This window comes from Aquila chrysaetos, chromosome 3 (assembly GCF_900496995.4).
Source record: "Aquila chrysaetos chrysaetos chromosome 3, bAquChr1.4, whole genome shotgun sequence".
Taxonomy (NCBI): Eukaryota; Metazoa; Chordata; class Aves; order Accipitriformes; family Accipitridae; genus Aquila; species Aquila chrysaetos.
Genome location: NC_044006.1, coordinates 61219183 through 61237590, shown reverse-complemented (window position 1 = coordinate 61237590; position 18408 = coordinate 61219183). Strand labels below are relative to the sequence as shown.

The 18408-nt window shown below is 35.9% G+C and overlaps 1 protein-coding gene across 2 annotated transcripts in view; it reads left to right on the top strand.

Annotated features, from left to right (window-relative positions):
* The window catches only part of ODAD2 (outer dynein arm docking complex subunit 2), an 88674-nt gene that overhangs the window by 24026 nt on the left and 46240 nt on the right, over positions 1–18408 (top strand). For both annotated transcript variants that reach the window (XM_030010683.1, XM_030010680.1), the window contains exons 11-16: positions 8013–8159; positions 8447–8656; positions 8815–9051; positions 10456–10566; positions 11086–11240; positions 14733–14975. In XM_030010683.1, the coding sequence (XP_029866543.1) occupies positions 8013–8159; positions 8447–8656; positions 8815–9051; positions 10456–10566; positions 11086–11240; positions 14733–14975 (1103 nt within the window). The remainder of the gene's footprint in view (positions 1–8012; positions 8160–8446; positions 8657–8814; positions 9052–10455; positions 10567–11085; positions 11241–14732; positions 14976–18408) is intronic.

Here is an 18408-nt window from a genome sequence, read left to right as displayed (position 1 = left end):
TAAATTAATAAAAACCCCTCCAAATAGGTACCATATTTATAGAGACGTTTGTGAGCCAAAAGCTGTATAATTTTCATTTTATTTAATCTTGCTTTCTCTCAGGAAACTGAATTGCACTATAAATTGATTGTAATGTTTATATTTTTCCATGCATGTATGTGCATTTTACTACGAATTGGGCAACACATTTGGAATCCTTGTTAGTACTTTTATTACTTGTACTCCAATAATGCTTTTAGGTTTCAGTTGAAAGTGGGGAACAAAGATACTGGGAAAAGGCATCTGGCCAGTAGCAGGCAGGAACTTTGTCAAAGGACTCAAAGACCACTGGTATCCTGAGTCCACGTATGGTGCCTTTCGCATAAAACTGTCCTTTCTCTAGTGTCAGTTGTGACAATTCTAAACTTTGATACAGGTCTTTGCTGTAGGAAGACCACCAAAGTGGCATAATAATGCCACATACTATGTCAGAGGGTTCAAGCAAAAGGAATGGGGTAATTCATGCCATAAAGTGGACTGTACCAGGTTAGATACGCCATGGGTCACCTGTACAGCTCCTGTACAATCATCTCAGCTATCTGAAAAGCTAATGTTTCTGCCTGCTGGCGGATCATCTGCAAAAACTTTAATGGTGTTTACCCTTTCCAGAGATGACTCTAGAGGAAATTTTATATCTTTCTTTCCTAGCCTACTGAACTGAGATCATAGTTTCAAAATTTAAAGCTTTGTATTGACTAGGAAGGGTTTTAATTAGGATGGAACAGGTGATATTGAAATCTTAAGCCTGTATATTTTATTATCTATTGTATGTATCTATGATCTTATTATCTATTATGGATCAATCCTCCTTTTTTAGTGAAGAGAAGGGTAATGCATGATAAGGTAATCTAATAAAAAACATTTAATATTTACAAAATTTCACTAAAAATAAGTAATAGAAAATAGGGCTAGAGCAGAATGCAGGAGGTCATTTACTCCATCTGCTTGTCTCCAAAACAACATCAATTCTTTCTGTGTCTTCTGGACAAATATTTCTGTAACTTTTCTTTCCTGTGATGGAGATTTCATAACTGTTGTAAGCAACATATTCCAAAATTAAAATATTCTTACCGTTAAAGTTTTTCTAATACCTAGCATAAATCAGCCCTGATGCCATTTAACCCTGTTATTTCTTGTCTTATGCACAATGGACCTGGAGAACCAATGACTGTCTTTGTAGCTGTTCTTTAAACCACTTTCTTATTCTCTTCATTTCTAGAGTAAACAACTCCAGTTCCTTCTGGTTTTCTGTGTAGATCATACTTTTGAGATATTTTGCTGTCCTCCACTGGTCTTCATCAAGTTGGTCAGGATCTTTTTTGAAGTATGATACCTAGACTGAACGTAGTAATTAAACTGTGGTTTTATCAGTGCCAGACCAAAGAAGGATGATTTCTTGTATCTTACAGGTTACAATTCTGTTTATAAGTCTCTCTGTAAAGTTTGCTTTTTTGTCTGACAACACTGTGATATTGACAGGTAATATTGACGTTGTTTTCCATTGTTAACACCAGCTTTTTTTCTGCAGTTCTGCAAACTAATCATGGTCTTTGGTATCAGCCAATTCTCTCAGTACCATAGAGTGGATTCCATTAAGATCAGCTAGTATGAAAACATCTAAGTTCTCTAAGTACTTACTGACTCGTTATATCCTTAGCATAAGCAGAGTGTTTACTGCATCATCATTGGCATTAAGTACATATTACTAGAACATAGTAAAGACTAATGCATAAAAAAGACCCATTAATGCTTTTAGCTTTCTTGGTTTAATTTGTTGAAAGCTTGCTGTCGACTAACAGGTTTTTTTCCTCTTGATTATTACGGAAGTATCAAACAAAATGATGGTTTCAACTTGTGTGTCCCTTGGTAGTTGCATTTTGGTTTGTGGCCTTATATGCTTGTGTTATTCTTTTATTTTCATTCTTAGTTATTTGATCTTGTCCTCACTCTCTATCCTTCCTGAGCTTCAGCCAACTGAAGAGCTCATGATTTTGCCTGATTAAGCTCTCTCTACACTTCCCGTTCTTCATCCTCAATGAGATTTTTGCTTTTGTACTCATTATGTAATTTTTTTAAAGGCACTGATGACTCTTCTGAGCTTCCTCTTTCCTTCTTTCCCATTACATCATGCCTTCTGGTTTCCTGAACTTACAAAACAACAATGGATTAATTTCTGGCCTCCTATAAGCTTTTATTTAATTGCTATTTGATACACTGCCATTTAAAAACATTGTTGTACCTGTGCAATATCCTGGGCAACGAGCCTTTGTACTGCCCTGACTTATGTTGGGAATCAAGATGATTTCAGCTGCTTTAGGAGGTAATGGCTGCAAAATAAGCACAAAGCCATCTTTCACAGTTCTTTTCACTGTAAAATTCATTTAACAAACTTACAGAGAAAAAAGTGAAATGCTTAAGAATATTATAATATGTCCCTATAGATAATTTTTGTTTTTTCCTCCTACTGGAACTCTCTTGTGGCTTAAGAAGCCCTAGGATGGCCTTAAATACTAATTTTACCAAATACTAGCACCAGTAACTAAGTGGGTAGCTACTTTCTACCACTGCTGCTGTTGAGGAGCCACGATAACCTGAAATTATGGAATCATAGAATGGTTTGGGTTGGAGGGGACCTTTAAAGATCATCTAGTTCAACTGCCCTGTCATGGGCCGGGACATCTTTCACTAGATCTTTGAGCAGTGTGTGTTGGGCATGCTGTATTTGAATGCGTTTCTGCCAGAAGGTGTCGGAAGGTATGTGAATACTTCAGAAGCAGTATCCAGCATTCCCTGAGATCATAAGGAAGAATTTCTGAAGGCCCAAGGATTTTTAAATCGAGAAAGATAGGACGCTAAGGAAGCCAGTGAAAAGGGGGCCTGGATGCAGCCAAAAGTTTATGCATCTTCCATCCTTCTGTGCATTCAGAATGAACTAACTGATGCATGTAGTCATATTTGGAGAAACATTGCCAAATAAGGATGTTTCTAGTATAGTGGTGTCTAAACCTGTGAGATTGGACTCACAGATACCAAATTTATATACAATCTTGTCATCATCTCAAACAGCTGCCTTTGTATACATACCATACATTAAAAGTTTTAATTAGATTAATCTGTGCATTATTGTATTATAAAGGTGGCCTGTTAAACACCTCAAAAATAAAAGCAAAAGAGAGGCTTTGCTACACATTATAGTTCTGTAATTCTCAGTTGTGAGCTCAGAGTTATCATAATAGAGACATTACACATACAGTGCACAGAAGATGTTTTACTGATAGTGTAGCAGTGATAGTGTTTTATTTTCATTTAATTTGTGGATATGTGTGTTATACCACTATATAGGAAGAGAGGCACATTTTCAACTAAATCTGTGTTTAATTTCAAGCCTTAAAATTGATTGTTGATCTGCCAGTAGAGTTTATTTTGCATCCAACATATCAGATGTCAAATGGTATAACAACATGATGCAGATTTTATGTCAACTTAATGAAGAGGTAACTATTTCCATGCATGTTAAAATCTATGCTATAAGTACTGCAAGACTTACTGTAATGATAACTTCAAGAAACAAAAAATAATTGTTGAAACCATGAGTAATATTTCTTATTTTGTAGAACTGGTGCTTCAGCACATATGAAAAATATTTTATTGTGGTTTTACTTTAAAAACACTTCAAGTGGTGCATTTTTGAAACTGAAAAAATAAAATGCATATATATATTTTATATACAGTTCTATTTTTTATTTAATGTAAGAGAATTAAAAGTTGTTTATTTTTTAAAAACCTGGTCCATACAAGATGTCATGTGCCAACCATTATACATGTAAGGTAAGTGAATTACGAATGACTATGTATAAATGTAGTTTCACTGTAGGAGAAGCACTCCTCAAAAGAAGTGAGATCACTTGTCAGGTTAGTGATATACTTCTTATATGTAAAATAATAAAAAGAAAGTTTTCTCTTTAAACACCTGTTGCAAAATTTTTATAATACAAAGCAAAGTAAATCTCAAAGTCTAAGCTATATGAAAAGACCACAAACTTCATAAAAAGACAGCTGTTAGTCCTTTTGAGCTACAGAATATTCTGTATAGTTTTGTAATCATACCTTACTTTTTTTAAAAAAAATCATTTAGAGTTTGATATGTGTGGATAAACTGATTTCTCTAGGAAAATATTTGAGAAATTGTTACAGCATATTATTCCCTAGGACATATTTTCAAAATAGATCAAAACATGTTCTTAAAGCAAGACATGTTTAATTTTCTTCTGAAGTCAAGATGATAACGAAGATTAAAGAACGATAACATAAAAAAAATTGTAGGAATCTTCCTTTAGGACACTATATGTTACAGATGTTAAAAAATTACCTTTATATTTAAGCAGTTTTCTGTAGGGAATTTCTATGGATATCTATTGTTACAAGAAATTTAAGTAGAAATTATCTATGAAGTACCATTGACATACATACCCTTTATTGATTAGCAGATGTCTTTATTGATTAGCAGAAGTCTTTTGTCTGATATAAGTTACTGATCTGAAACTTTATGAAGTATTTTTCTCACATTCCTTTTGGATGTATTTTCTGACTTGCGATTCTCTACTACATTTATGGTATCTGTTGAAGAGCATGTTAAATTTAAAGACTTTTTTACTGTATTTGTCTTACTGTTTCTGTTTACATTTAAGAACTATGCTGCAGAAGTTCTGCTTTTGTTAGACCTACTTGTTTCATATTAGCAAACATTACTTAGTTTTTCAATATTCTGTATTTCAGTATGATGTGTACAATTTAGCAAAATATCTTCCTCTGGAAAGGGTTGGTTCAAAGTCCTTTACAGTTTCAAAACTGTCATTTGAAAGAGATGGACTTGGGCGGCACAGTTCAGATCTGGATGGGAGCCAAAGCTTCCCTGGAATTGAGAGGCATGTGGGAGGTGGATACTGTAGTTTGATTTACTAGGTGCTCTAAGTTGTAACTTCCATGTTAGCACCAGTTGGCACTGCTCATGCACTCCAGCTTCTGTTGCAGCTACATGGTAGCTCAACCCTCCTAATTTCTGTGCAGCTGGGTTCATCCCTGATTTGATTAATAGTAAATCTATATTCACTGGTTCAAAAGAATCCATTGTTATCATATGATTTAACTTCCTGCATACCATAGGGTGTATTCTTTGATCTTTTTCTTGCTTTTAGTCTAGCAGCTGTGACTGAAATAGAGCTTATCTTTTAGAAAAACATCCAGTCTTGACTGAAAAATTTCCACTGCTAGAAAACGTATCATCATTCTAAGTAATTTCTTCCAAAGGATAATTAACCACACAATGGAAAACTTGCACTTTACTCCTCATCTAAATTTTAGGACGTTAACTTCAAATCATTAAATCTCTGTGCTAGATTGTAGAGCTCTCTGAGATCACGTTCCTATTCCTCACAGATTTATTTATTCAGTATGAATAAATCATACCTTAATTTACTTTTTAATAAACTAAATAGTGCTTCTCACGTCTGTCTTAATGCAACCACTTTCCAGGCTTACAATCATTTTTATTTCTCTTCTCTGAATCATCTCCATATTTTCACTTTCCTTCTAGAACTGTAAAAAAGAAAATTAGACACAGAATTTCAGTAGTAGTTGCATGCGTGCCTAAAAAGAGATAATACATATGTTCCTATCCAGTACTTTTAATTATACATCCCCAAATTCATCCTTTTAATCAAATGTTACAGTGTAATCTCAAATTCATATTCAACATCTCAAGTCTTTTTATATGCTCTGGTTTCCAGGATAGAACTCCTATATTGAGCTATGTCCTGTTTTCATTATTTGTAAGTGTAGGACCTTAAATTTAGACATAAAAGAAAATGTATTGGGTAGATCAAAAGACAATGTATCCCAATAATCTGACTGCAACAGGAGGGGAGACATGATGGGTATGGAAGTTTTCTGTGGTTAAAGTTCATCTTTTGCACTCCAGATGTCCTGACCTCTGATTTCCACAAATGTGGGAAACTTGACTACATAACTTATAGTAGTGTGAAACTCTCTTCTGTTCTACCAAGCAGAAGAAACCCAGGACCGTAAGTGAATGCCAGGACTAAGTAAGAACAGGGCAAACACACAGCTTTCTAATACTCTCCAAGCCACCACTTGTTTTTAGCTCAGGAAGCTGAAAAGTGAATGAGATATTTATGGTTTTACTGACCTTCAGTGAAAACTTTTAACTGTCACAGAATCCTTTCACAGCTAGTTCCACTAGTCTGTTACCTTATTTGAAGAACCAACTCCCTTTATTTATTTTTAACCTGAATCCTCTTATATCTCATTATTAAAAGAGATTATATCTGTATTAAAAGAGACATTGGACAGTCAATCCTTATCTATTGTGCTCAGTGCCATCCCTAACATTGTAGATGTCTATCATATCCCTTCAGGCATCCCTCTTCTAGACTGAAAAAACCTTGGATTATCTTTGCTCCTCTTCTCTGAAAGCTTTCCAGTGCTATAGTAACCTTCCTGAAACAGAGGCTGCAGATCTGCATGAAGTTTTTAAGGTGTATGTGAATCATGGATTTATACTGCGGTATAGTGACATTCTCTGTTCACTATTTTTTCCAAATAAGTCCTAATATTCCGTTTGTTTTTTGATTGCCATCTACCCTAACCTCAAGATATAATTTCTAATTTTTAATGGTCAGCTGAAAAACTATCATTTCATGTATGGAGTTAGGATTGTTTTCTCTGATGTGCATCACTTCTCATTTTCTCATTTGCTGTTTTATTGCCCTCTTAGTCTTAGTAAGTTCTTAGCAGTTTGTCACAACTGGCCCTGAATCATAATATCATCAGCAAACTTTGTCACATAACTAGTCCTTCCATTTTTCAGGGTGTTTACGAGTATGTTGAATTGCATCATTTCAACACAGATCTGTGGAACTCCACTAAATCACATCCCTTTATTGAACTATTTGCTCCTGTCCTCAGTTTCCTATCCTTTAGTCATTCTTTTCAATCCATGCAATGACCTTTCCTCTCATAATTAGTTTCTTATGTTTCTTATGGCTTAGTTTCTTTAAAAGCAATCAGGGAGGGACTTTGTCAAAATCCTTATGGAGTACAGTTAGACATATCAACTAGATCACCATTGCTGCAAGCTTGGTAAGTTTTGTAAGGTAGGACTTCTCTTAACAGATCCATGGTGACTCTAAGTATATGATATTGGTGCAAGAATATCATATTTAGACAGATGCCTGCTAATTCTGTTCCTTATTACAGTCTACCAATTTGTCCAGCACAGATATTTGGCTAAAAGGCCTTGGATAACCCTTGAACTCTTCTCAAGTTGATATCACATTTGTTGTTTCCCAGGACATTGGTAACAGGGCAGTTTAAAGCAAGAGGATACATGCCACTTCTTCTGAATCAACTATTTTACCGTTTCCTTTATAACTCAGTTGAATACTATCTAATAATGGCAATTTGTTATTGTTCACCATGTGAGGGTTTTTTTAATAAAAACTTTCTACAGTGGCTTCAGTTTCAGAAAAATCCTCTGAAATGTCCACAATGGAAGATTCCCATTGGAATCTCATCGGTTTCTTCCAGAGTGAATACCAATGCAAAGAATGCAGATAGCTTCTCTGAAATATCTGTATCTTAACTGTATGTTCTTTTGCTTTCTGCAAACACTCATACAAAACTCAAAATACTTGACTGCCTAATTTACTAGTCCATTCACATCAAGCCATATTAGTCATGTCACCTGTCCTGTTCTCTCTCACTTCAATCTTTATGCCATTTGCAGACTTTAGCAATAATTCAGTTTCTTACTATGTCTGTGTTATTTAACACCATAACATCAAAATAATCTAACGTTTTTTTTTTTAGTAGTAGTTTTACTAGTACTAGTAGAAGAGATTAGGTTTTATATTAAATGCACTTTACACATTTGTTAATTATTTGCTTTATTTTAGGGAGGTAATCCAACAGCTACTGTAATCGCATTGTGTTCAATGAGAGATTTCAATCTGGCTCAAGAAACTTGTCAGCTGGCCATCAGAGACATTGGATGTCTTGAAGTGTTAATTAATTTACTTGATACAGAAGAAATTAAATGTCAAGTAAGTAGCTTTGTTGAATAGAGCAATGAATACACCTTTTCTATTAGATTTTTTTTTCAATTTGCAAAGTTATATAGTATAAAGAAAATTTGATTTCTTTCTTATTTCTGTATTTTCTCAATTTCAAGGTTTTTTTAGAAAATCAATTTCTTTGACTTTCAGTTTCCTTCTTTTCTTCTGATTCAATATAAAAGATAAAATGCTTTAGGTAACCCAGCATTTTAAATAATTTGTCAGTTTATGTATACTTAAATAATGTTTAACTTATGTTATCTTCCATTATTTAGATTGGTTCATTAAAAATCTTGAAGGAAATTAGTCAAAATACACTGATCAGACATGCAATTGCAGATCTTGGGGGCTTACAGATCATGGTGAAAATACTGGACTCTCCAGATAAAGATCTAAAATGTTTGGCAGCTGAAACAATTGCTAATGTTGCTAGATTTAAACAAGCACGAAGGACAGTAAGACAGCATGGAGGTATCAAGAGACTGGTAAGCAGACATTAAAACTTGTACCCTTGTTATATGCATATTTTTGTACAAAAAATACATTATGTGTTGTATACATGATTCTTGTAGAGATTACCATCATTAAAAAGCAGTATAATATCAAACTTCTGTATAGATAATTAAAAAAATCGGTCTTTTAGGTGGGGCTGTTGGAATGTATTTCAGTGGGATCAACCAGTCTAACACCATACCAATCAAAAGATACTGAAATAGCACGCTGTGGGGCTTTGGCACTCTGGAGCTGCAGCAAAAGCACCAAAAATAAAGAAGCAATCCGTAAAGCTGGTGGCATTCCATTATTAGCTAGATGGCTCAATTGTTCACATGCAAACATCTTAACCCCAGTAGTGGGGACACTACAAGAATGTGCCTCAGAGGTAAGTAAACACATACAGCTAAGTTATTTCTAATCATTAAAACAATTTGCTACTAAAAGGAAGCATTACGTTTGACTGTCACTTAAACCAATGCAGTTACCCCATCAGGAAGTAGATGCTTTGTGTGGTCAAAGTGTTTTTGAGAAGGTCACAGCTTGTAATGAAGTAAAGACCACATATTTTTTATTTAAAAGGCTGAGAGTAGTCTTTGAAAGAAGATATATAGAAAGGAAATCCTTAACCAGTTTCAAATTTTTCTAATTTTTTTCATCCTGCTTGACAAATTTGGCAACTTAAGATGCTATATTCTGGTTAATCAGGACATTTAAATTCTAGAAAGGTAACCTGCAGGTGTGGCCAAGAAGATCCAATGCAGTGCTGGGCACTGTGGTTTACAATGTCCTTCTGAATTGGGTAACACAGTGTCTGATTGATTGCAAACAGAAGAAAGGAATATATGTGATTTTTCTACAGATTTCCTTGGCAGGTTTCACAACTTTGAGTGTATTTACTCAATTTTTAGTATATTTACTTGTTTACAGTTTTTAAATTTGAATACAAGTATTTTTTACCATTGCCATATGAGTGGTTGTTTCTCCATTTGTGGAATCCTATTTGAAATTAAGGTGCATTGCACTTAAGGTCAAAAATATACGTAAGTTCTTTTGCTTGGTGAATTTGAGACATGGAAGACATGATTTTTCAAAAGATTTTACATTATAAGACACTTTGTATTTTCAAAATTAGCTTCTTGAACTACACAAGTTTATGCATGGTCTACGAGACAGCAACCTGGCAGATTTTAGCTTCAGTAAGTCTATATTGAGAAGGTGAAGTTTTTGAGGGTTTCTTATCTGGCCAAATTTGGAAATAACACTAAATGCATCTCTTACACAGATGTTTCCCCTCTCTTAAATAATGGTCCCCTGTTACAATGCCTGTGGGTTAAAATTTGGAAGAAAAGACTAAAAAATTTTAATTCTAAGAACGTTTTTCTAACCTTGTTCTAGGAATAGATCTGTTGTTTTGGCTGCTGGCTCTCGATGAAGTGAATGGGTACTTCTTGATCCCATTCTGAAGCATCTTTTTTTTCCTTGGCTCTGAGCAGGGAGTCTGGACACCTTTCAGAATATTCTGAATTCTGTTTAAGCCAGGAGGCTACAAAAGAGGCATTGCAGCACCTGGTTTTACAGGTGATTTCAAGAGCACTGCAGAAATTTTTGTATTTGATTAACTTTGAGAACATTGATAGTATTTTCAAGGCAATGCAGATGACTTGTGCTTAAAATAAAATACAAGGCTTCTCAATATCAAAGCCTAGAATTGTAGCACTGTATTATTATTGTGACTAGTGTTATTAACTGTTAATATACAGGATTTTAAAGATACAGTTTATCTTTTTAGCCAAGTTACAGACTTGCAATAAGGACGGAAGGAATGATTGAGAACCTTGTGAAAAATCTGAGTAGTGAGCATGAGGAGCTTCAGATGCATTGTGCAAGTGCCATATTTAAGGTAATTGTATTATTATGATCAGTAGAACAGAGCCAGGATTAGCCCTTTGTTTTCATGTGGTTGTCAGTTTTAATATTTCTTAGTTTTACTATTTCTCTAATGTGTAAGAAATTACTTTATAAAAATGTTAATGGTCTTTGGATAATTCTTAGGAGAATATTTTGGCTGCATATTTAATATTGTAATTAAGTTCCTACTTGCTCTTCTTGGGTGCAAGCCCTAAATTGCACAGACAACCAATGGAGAGAGGCAGGGCATACCGTGCAAAGAGCTGCTTTTGTTTTTTATGTTTGTTTGCCCACAAGGTGGACAACGTGACAGTATAAGCACTGCTGCATACACAGTAGCATTTTACTGTCAAACTATCTTGGTGAGTTGATAGCATATTCAGATACTTTAATAAAATATTTATGTTTTCTTCTGTATTAGCTTTTACTAGTTACAAAATAATACACCTGGCTTTTGAAGACATCATTTTAAACATTTAACATAATATATATATTTAATTTTTTTGTATAGTGTGCGGAAGATAAAGAAACACGTGACCTGGTTAGACAGCATGGAGGTCTACAACCACTGTCTGTTCTGCTTGGTAACTCTGAAAACAAACAACTTCTAGCAGCTGTGACAGGAGCAATCTGGAAATGTGCAATCAGTGGAGAAAATGTGTCAAAGTAACAATATAATTTTGCAAACATTTATTACATTATCATGTTTTGATTTTATGGGCCTCTATTGTTTTCAAAATTGTTATGTCATGATTCTTCAAAACCATACTTTATAATCAGTTGGGCTTTCAACTTAAGTTTTATAGTACTTAAAAAATTGCCACCTGACCTTATCAGGGTACAGTGGAGACAGTGTTAAGTTCCTAGAATCTTAAGAGTCAATGGGGACAATTGGTGCCTCTAAAGAATAGTTAAGATACAGGACACCGAGTCAGGAGGTGTACTAGCACATACTAAACGTTTGACACGTGGGTGTATCTGATGTCCCTGCTCCTCTCTGTAGCTTACAAATCGGAATCACTGCTGCATGGCAGAGAGAGTAGTTAGCACACTTAGCTTTAACATTTTACGTCAGGAGAGACAGATAGCAAATTATCTCATTCTAGGGTAGATATCCAATACATGTTAGGTCACCAACTTTAGAAGTATACTGGAATCTAGGATACTTAGCCTAGATGCCTCTCTCCTTGACTACAGAAGGGGCTCAGAAAAGTAGCTTAGTCTGGACACCCAGCTTCTATATGAGTGGAATTAACTGATGAGAGTCCTACCATAGGTACCTACAACCTCTCAGTATCGGGGTCCTGAGTGATTGTCTGAGAATGTGACAACAGGAGTTATCACCCTCCACCTTTCATGGAACAGCTTAATGATTGAGAATACTCGATCACCTCATCTAAAATTCATTTATCAGATTCATGCACCTTACCTCAAAAAAAAGCCTGCTCCACTGGAGCATCTGCTAGGTTTCCTGCTGAAGTTGTGCTGCTCTGTACAGAGCAGCACAGAGGAATGTACAGAGGAATGTAAGATTCATAGGCTGGAAAGAGTATCAGTAAGAGCTAACCTCTTCTTGCAGTCCTAATTTTAGTGTACCTTGCTGGACAAGCAGATGCGATAGATAGCTGCTGGATAAAAATCAGAAAGAATTCCAGTAATAAGGGTTTGCAGTCTGGCTTTTTACTGTCCTAAATGAGTTCCCAAACTGTTGTTATACAGAGCCATGGTCTTTACATACTCTACTGCTGCCCTACTGCTTTTTGCATTCTTGATTGCACAGTAACCTGGCTTTTCAGAAGGGTATGTCCTTCTTTTCTGTGGGCTTTGGGTATCTGCACAGAGGCATCCTGGTTCTGGATCAATCAGTGATGAGATGGACTGAATGGCTCTCTCTATACTAGTAAAATAAACAGGGCCAAACCTTTCAGAGTTCAGGCACTATGTTATGATTAGCCATACTGTTTAACTGCTAGCACAGTCCCTTACACAGTTTGGCCTGTGCCAGCAAGCACTCTCCTAGACAATGCCCAGACACTCCTTGGGAACAGCACAGGCAACAGATTGTTTCCATTAGGCAGAATGGGTGAGGCCACCCTGAATTGTGAGGATAAGAGATTTTAGGCCATATGGATGCTATGTTGTGCTTCTTGTCCTTAGGGCTAGAGAATGAGCCCTCGCCTGTTTTATTTATTAGTATAGCTGTAGCCAATAATTCTGTCCAAATGCAAACAGATTTTTGCTGGGCTACTCACATATCTTTGGCAAGTGCTTGATGCTCCACGAAGGTTACTAGCCAGGCGCAGCTCCAAGCTTGAGCTGAATTAATGTATTATGTAGTGCTGAGTCTGAAGCAGTAAGCCCTATCCAAACTCAAGATGGGGGGGCACTACAGAGCAAGGGAGGGAGGATAATATGAAAACACGTAAGTAGATCTGGAGGGATGAGCTTGAGTCTGGCATGAAGCTAGAACTAACAAACCCTGCTGGTTCCTGCAGGGCCACTTAATTATCTTCGAACTACTCCACAGTATTTCCTATACCTGAAGTACATTGCTGAGATGTTGTGCTGACTCAGCAAAGAGCTGATACAGGTGCCTGGGCCTGACTAGCTCAGATTCCAGTTTGCGTGCAAGCAGCCATACTGCTTCTGGACACAAGATGGCCCGAGCCAGCAGCTCTGTCAGAGTGTAGCCTGCCCATTGCAGAGCCAGCTCGTATCGTTCTGTGTGAAGCAGTTGATACGCAACACAGATAAAGTAGCCAGAGAAAATCAGGGTTGTTTTTTAAATTGTTTGCTTACTTTATAGCTCATTTTTCATGTTGTTGATGTTTTCTCTTGAAAAGAAATTATAGGGATACTTCCAAATTACAGTGAACAAAGAGAGGAAGATGCCTCTTTAAGCAAAGGCTTGAATGATGAAATAGGAGAGTTTCTCATTTCTCAGTCACTTTAATTGTTATACTGATAAACCAGATTGGAAAGATTAACTTTTACTGAAACAGTTCTAGTTCTGTCATCAAAATCTCAAAAAGTCTTATTTCTTTGTATGAAAGGAAAGCCACATGTACAACTGATTCCTGGAAAATACAGAGTATTTGTAACTCAGGTAGACATTTCCAGAAGCTAGGGGCCTTGGGGGAAGCACAAATGAGAACTCTACCCTCGGAGAAATTATCTCTTTAGGGGAGGAACTATGTGTATTTACACAAAGGTATAAATCATTCGATAATATACAGGTTAGATCTAGCTTGATATACCATGTGGAATTGTCAAGGTGTATTATCGAAAATGTATGAAAGGAAGGTACAGTATTTGTTAAGTGTTAAGAATCCTCTTAAGTTCTGAACAAAACAAACTTAGAAGATGACCCCAGTACTGAGGAATAAAGTCCTATTCTGAAAGATGAACTTCGGAGGTTTAGCATGCATCTGTTTGTAGGATAGGACCTCCAGGATTTTTAAAAACATATTTTTGATTTTCAGTACCAGAAGTGCTATGAAGAATGAGGGAAGTATTAATATAGCAGTCAACTCAAATTTCTGTCAACTTATTTCTTAATTTCAAAATGGAATCTAACATGGTGTACATGTACCTATAGTTCTAGTACATAGAAGTGTACTAGAACTATAGGTGTGACCTTAGGAAAATGCACGTATTAGGCCTGAACTAAGTATAGAACTAATCAGGGCAAACTCTCTAAAGGCTAAGATTTAGTGAAAAGTAAGGGTGATCCTTTGGTCCAGAGAGTTGGAGGAGAGTCTGATACACTACTACTTTAGCTATTGTTAACATGGCAGGAAAAAGTACTGGAAGTTAGGATGCCACAGTACTTGCCAGTCTTCCAGTATGTTTTCAGCTATTTATATAAGTTGCATCCACATGTCAAGTTTTAAAAAACCCTCAAACTACCCTGGAGATTCCTAGATAGCTAAGTTAGAGAAATATATTTTAAAAGGTAGAATAAGAAATTATGCTGTATGTCACACTTTCAAGAACTGATCAGAGTGGTTTACCTATATTGTGATTTCTTCAACAAGGTAATTTACACACAGAAATTAAACACTGTAATTCAATTAGAATGATACTTTAATTATAAAATTAAACTTATAACAGTAACATACTGAAAATAACGACTTTGGTTTTATTGCTGTCTTTTAGATTTCGGGAATATAAAGCCATAGAAGCTTTGGTAGGACTGCTTAGTGATCAGCCTGAAGAAGTCCTTGTAAATATTGTCGGAGCACTGGGAGAATGTTGCCAAGAGCAAATAAATCGAACTATTATCCGTAAATGTGGTGGCATACCACCTCTAGTGAAGTTACTTACTGGCACTGATCAGGCACTACTTGTGAATGTCACGAAAGCAGTGGGAGCTTGTGCAACAGAACCTGAAAATATGATGTAAGCTTTTCATATTCATAGTATTTTAAATATTGAAAAAAAATTTTTAGTAATTCTGGCACAAATATAGTCAATTCTAATCTGACTTAAAATGATATTTTACTTTTTGTTTTCCACAGGGCTGTGTGGGTTAGTTACATCCAACTGTAAAATGTACTATATATATATAAAAAAAAAATCATTAAGGAAATATATAGAATGTAAAGCCTTTGTGTTTTGGGGAAAATCAGATAAACCATTAGAAAATTGATTTTTAGTAAAATTCAAAGTTACAGAGCACCATTTTTAAGTGCTGTATGCTAGGTACCTGTTTTGCCTTCTCCTTTTACATCTGTTCTCAGATCCTAAATAATAGCCTAAATTAGAGAAAGTAATTCTAAAAGGAAATGTGCATATTTACTGTCATGAAAAATAATTTGAAAATTTTTAAAGTAGGGTGTTATTTGTATTTTATCTGTTTTGTCCCTCTCCATCATTCCTTTTATTAACTCAGCTTTTTTTGGACCCTTTTTTCCCTTTTTACTCCTTTGCAAAACCAGAGGAGACAACTGTCTTTTTACTGAGAGAGTTGCTGCTCTCTTTGGTTTTGTGATGTAGATTTGTACAGCTTACAAAGATCCTTGAGTTTTATGATTAAGTGTTCCAGTTAAATGTTGAGGTCGGCATTTACTGTGCTTACTGTTCTCTTACAGGGATATTTACCTCAACATTCTCAGCATATTTCCCTCCTTATACATAAGGAAGGTCAGAAAGAGAGTTTTATTAAGCTCCTCCTGTTCTGATTTGCATAATTCACTTGATATTCATATAGCAGTGCAGGGAATTCTTTTCCTGAATAGGTCTTTTGTTTTCATGCTTTGGCTGTCACCCAGTGGCAAAAGGCTAGATGGTACACAACTGTAAACATGGGTTGTATGAACAGTTAGCCATGTAGCATAAAAGTATAAACAAATGAAATCACTTTCATGACATATCTCACTAAAAATCAGCCTTTAGAGTAATGTATTAACCTAACAGAATTAACACTGTAAATCAACTGAGAAATTTAAATGCCAACAAATATAAATTGATATTTATAAAACCTCAGACATACTCCAGTACTCAGGACTGTCACTTGCAGTATCCAGTATGGATAGCTTCATACTGGAACGTGGTCAGTACAAGCATGAAAAATAACACAAGTTGCTGCTAAAATTGTGATAGAACGAAGTCCATCTTGTTTTTAAGAAGGAGAGAGTACAGGTTGTTTGGGACAAAATGCGAAGAGTGGACAAAGGAATCAACGTCAAATTTGGTTCATACGAAAATATTCTCTCTTGAAGGTTCTCAACTTTTAAAATATTTTCAAAAATATTTTAAAACATTAACAAGTAAGCAAGATCTTAGATCAAGAGTAGAATATACTTTTTACTACTACAAAAAAAAAGTTACACAGAAATTATTATTATTATCATCATCATCATCAAGACTGTGACGTGTACCTGATGTACTATGCTAGTTAGTGTCATGGTTTAACCCCAGCCAGCAACTAAGCACCACGCAGCCGCTCCTCACTCCCCCACCCCTGCCCAGTGGGATGGGGGAGAAAATCGGAAAAGAAGTAAAACTTGTGGGTTGAGATAAGAATGGTTTAATAGAAAAGAAAAGAAGAAACTAATAATGATAATGATGACACTAATAAAATGACAGCAGTAATAATAAAAGGATTGGAATGTACAAATGATGTGCAGTGCAATTGCTCACCACCCGCCAATCGACACCCAGCTAGTCCCCGAGTGGCGATTCCCCGCCCCCACTTCCCAGTTCCTATACTAGATGGGACGTCCCATGGTATGGAATACCCCGTTGGCCATTTTGGGTCAGGTGCCCTGGCTGTGTCCTGTGCCAACTTCTTGTGCCCCTCCAGCTTTCTCGCTGGCTGGGCATGAGAAGCTGAAAAATCCTTGACTTTAGACTAAACTCTACTTAGCAACAACTGAAAACATCAGCGTTATCAACATTCTTCACATACTGAACGCAAAACATAGCACTGTACCAGCTATTAGGAAGACAATGAACTCTATCCCAGCTGAAACCAGGATAGTTAGACTTGTAGTACTAGAAGAGATAATGCTGCTGTCTTTTCCCAAGGCATGATTCATCCTGGTGTGGATAAGTTTGCTACCAATCCAGCAAAATATTTAAAAACAATGCTTAGTTGAAACATTGACACCAGTGCAACTATTCACATGTTTAAATGATTTGCTTGGTTGAGTGCCCTGCCTCTCACAGTGTTAAGAGCACTTAAGAGCACCCTCCCCACCCCAAAGAAGGGACATCCATTCCTCTCCCTTTTCCTCCTCTCAGACCAGTACAGCAAGAATTGAAATTGTAGCTCCTCATCCAAACTGCTGCCTTTCTTTTGGGAAAGATTAAGTCACCAAAGACATGAAGGATACATTGTCTGTAGTATCACTTTGTGCCATTTACAGAATTTGGGACCAGAACAAAAAGTAGCCTTTTAGAAACGACTGTGGAGTTCATTCTCTTTCTGTAAACATTTTCTGAAGTTCTTAACCAAAAGGACAAATAGTAAAAAGGATGTGGAGATATGCTAAGGTTGTCTTGTAGAAAAAAGCAAAGCAAAGCCACTTGTAGCCTTTAAGTATATATAGGTGATGAGAACTTCCTATTGCAAGTTGATACTTAGCTGGTTTTGGTCTTCCTGGTTCATCTGGATGGATCCCTATTACATGCCCTATTTAATAATCACTTATTCCTTAGAATGGCTTGACAGGTTCTAGGAGATCAGTTGTTCTCTACCATTAGCTTTTCTCCTGACAAATTTGGCTGGCAGGCAAATTTGAGTCTTGTTTTCTTTGTCATCTGGTAAGAGTTACGTTTAAAGAGTTACAGTTTTTAGTTTGGCACTATAGAAACTCTGAAAACTATGATGATTTTTCTGGATTCTGCTATCATTGACTTTCATATGTACTAGAAACCCAGAACACAGCAGGAAAATTTAAAGGGAGTATCAAGCCCTCATAAAGATTGAGAATTTTCAGATATATTCTTACATTTCATTAGCTGCATGTGTGTTTAACAAAGGGTGGCTTAGAGACTAAATATTCAGTTGAGCAGTCTTCTGTTTTGAACGTGGTTATACTTGCAGCAGTATGTATGTGGAAACCATACAGACCAAAAGAGGAGCTCATGTAGTTTCTGTGAATGATTCAAAGGTATGTAGTGATGAGGATGCTCATATAAGGAATAAAATATTATTATGGATTATAAAAAACTGAGAGTGTTCTATGAAGCAGTGCGGTTAACTTCTGAGGGAAATATTGTACATTTATCACATGTTCCATGGAGGAAGCCTGCACTGACAAAGAGAGACTAGTAGGTCGGCATAGGTAAATCTACAGCTTCTATGTGTCTTTTATATATTTTATCT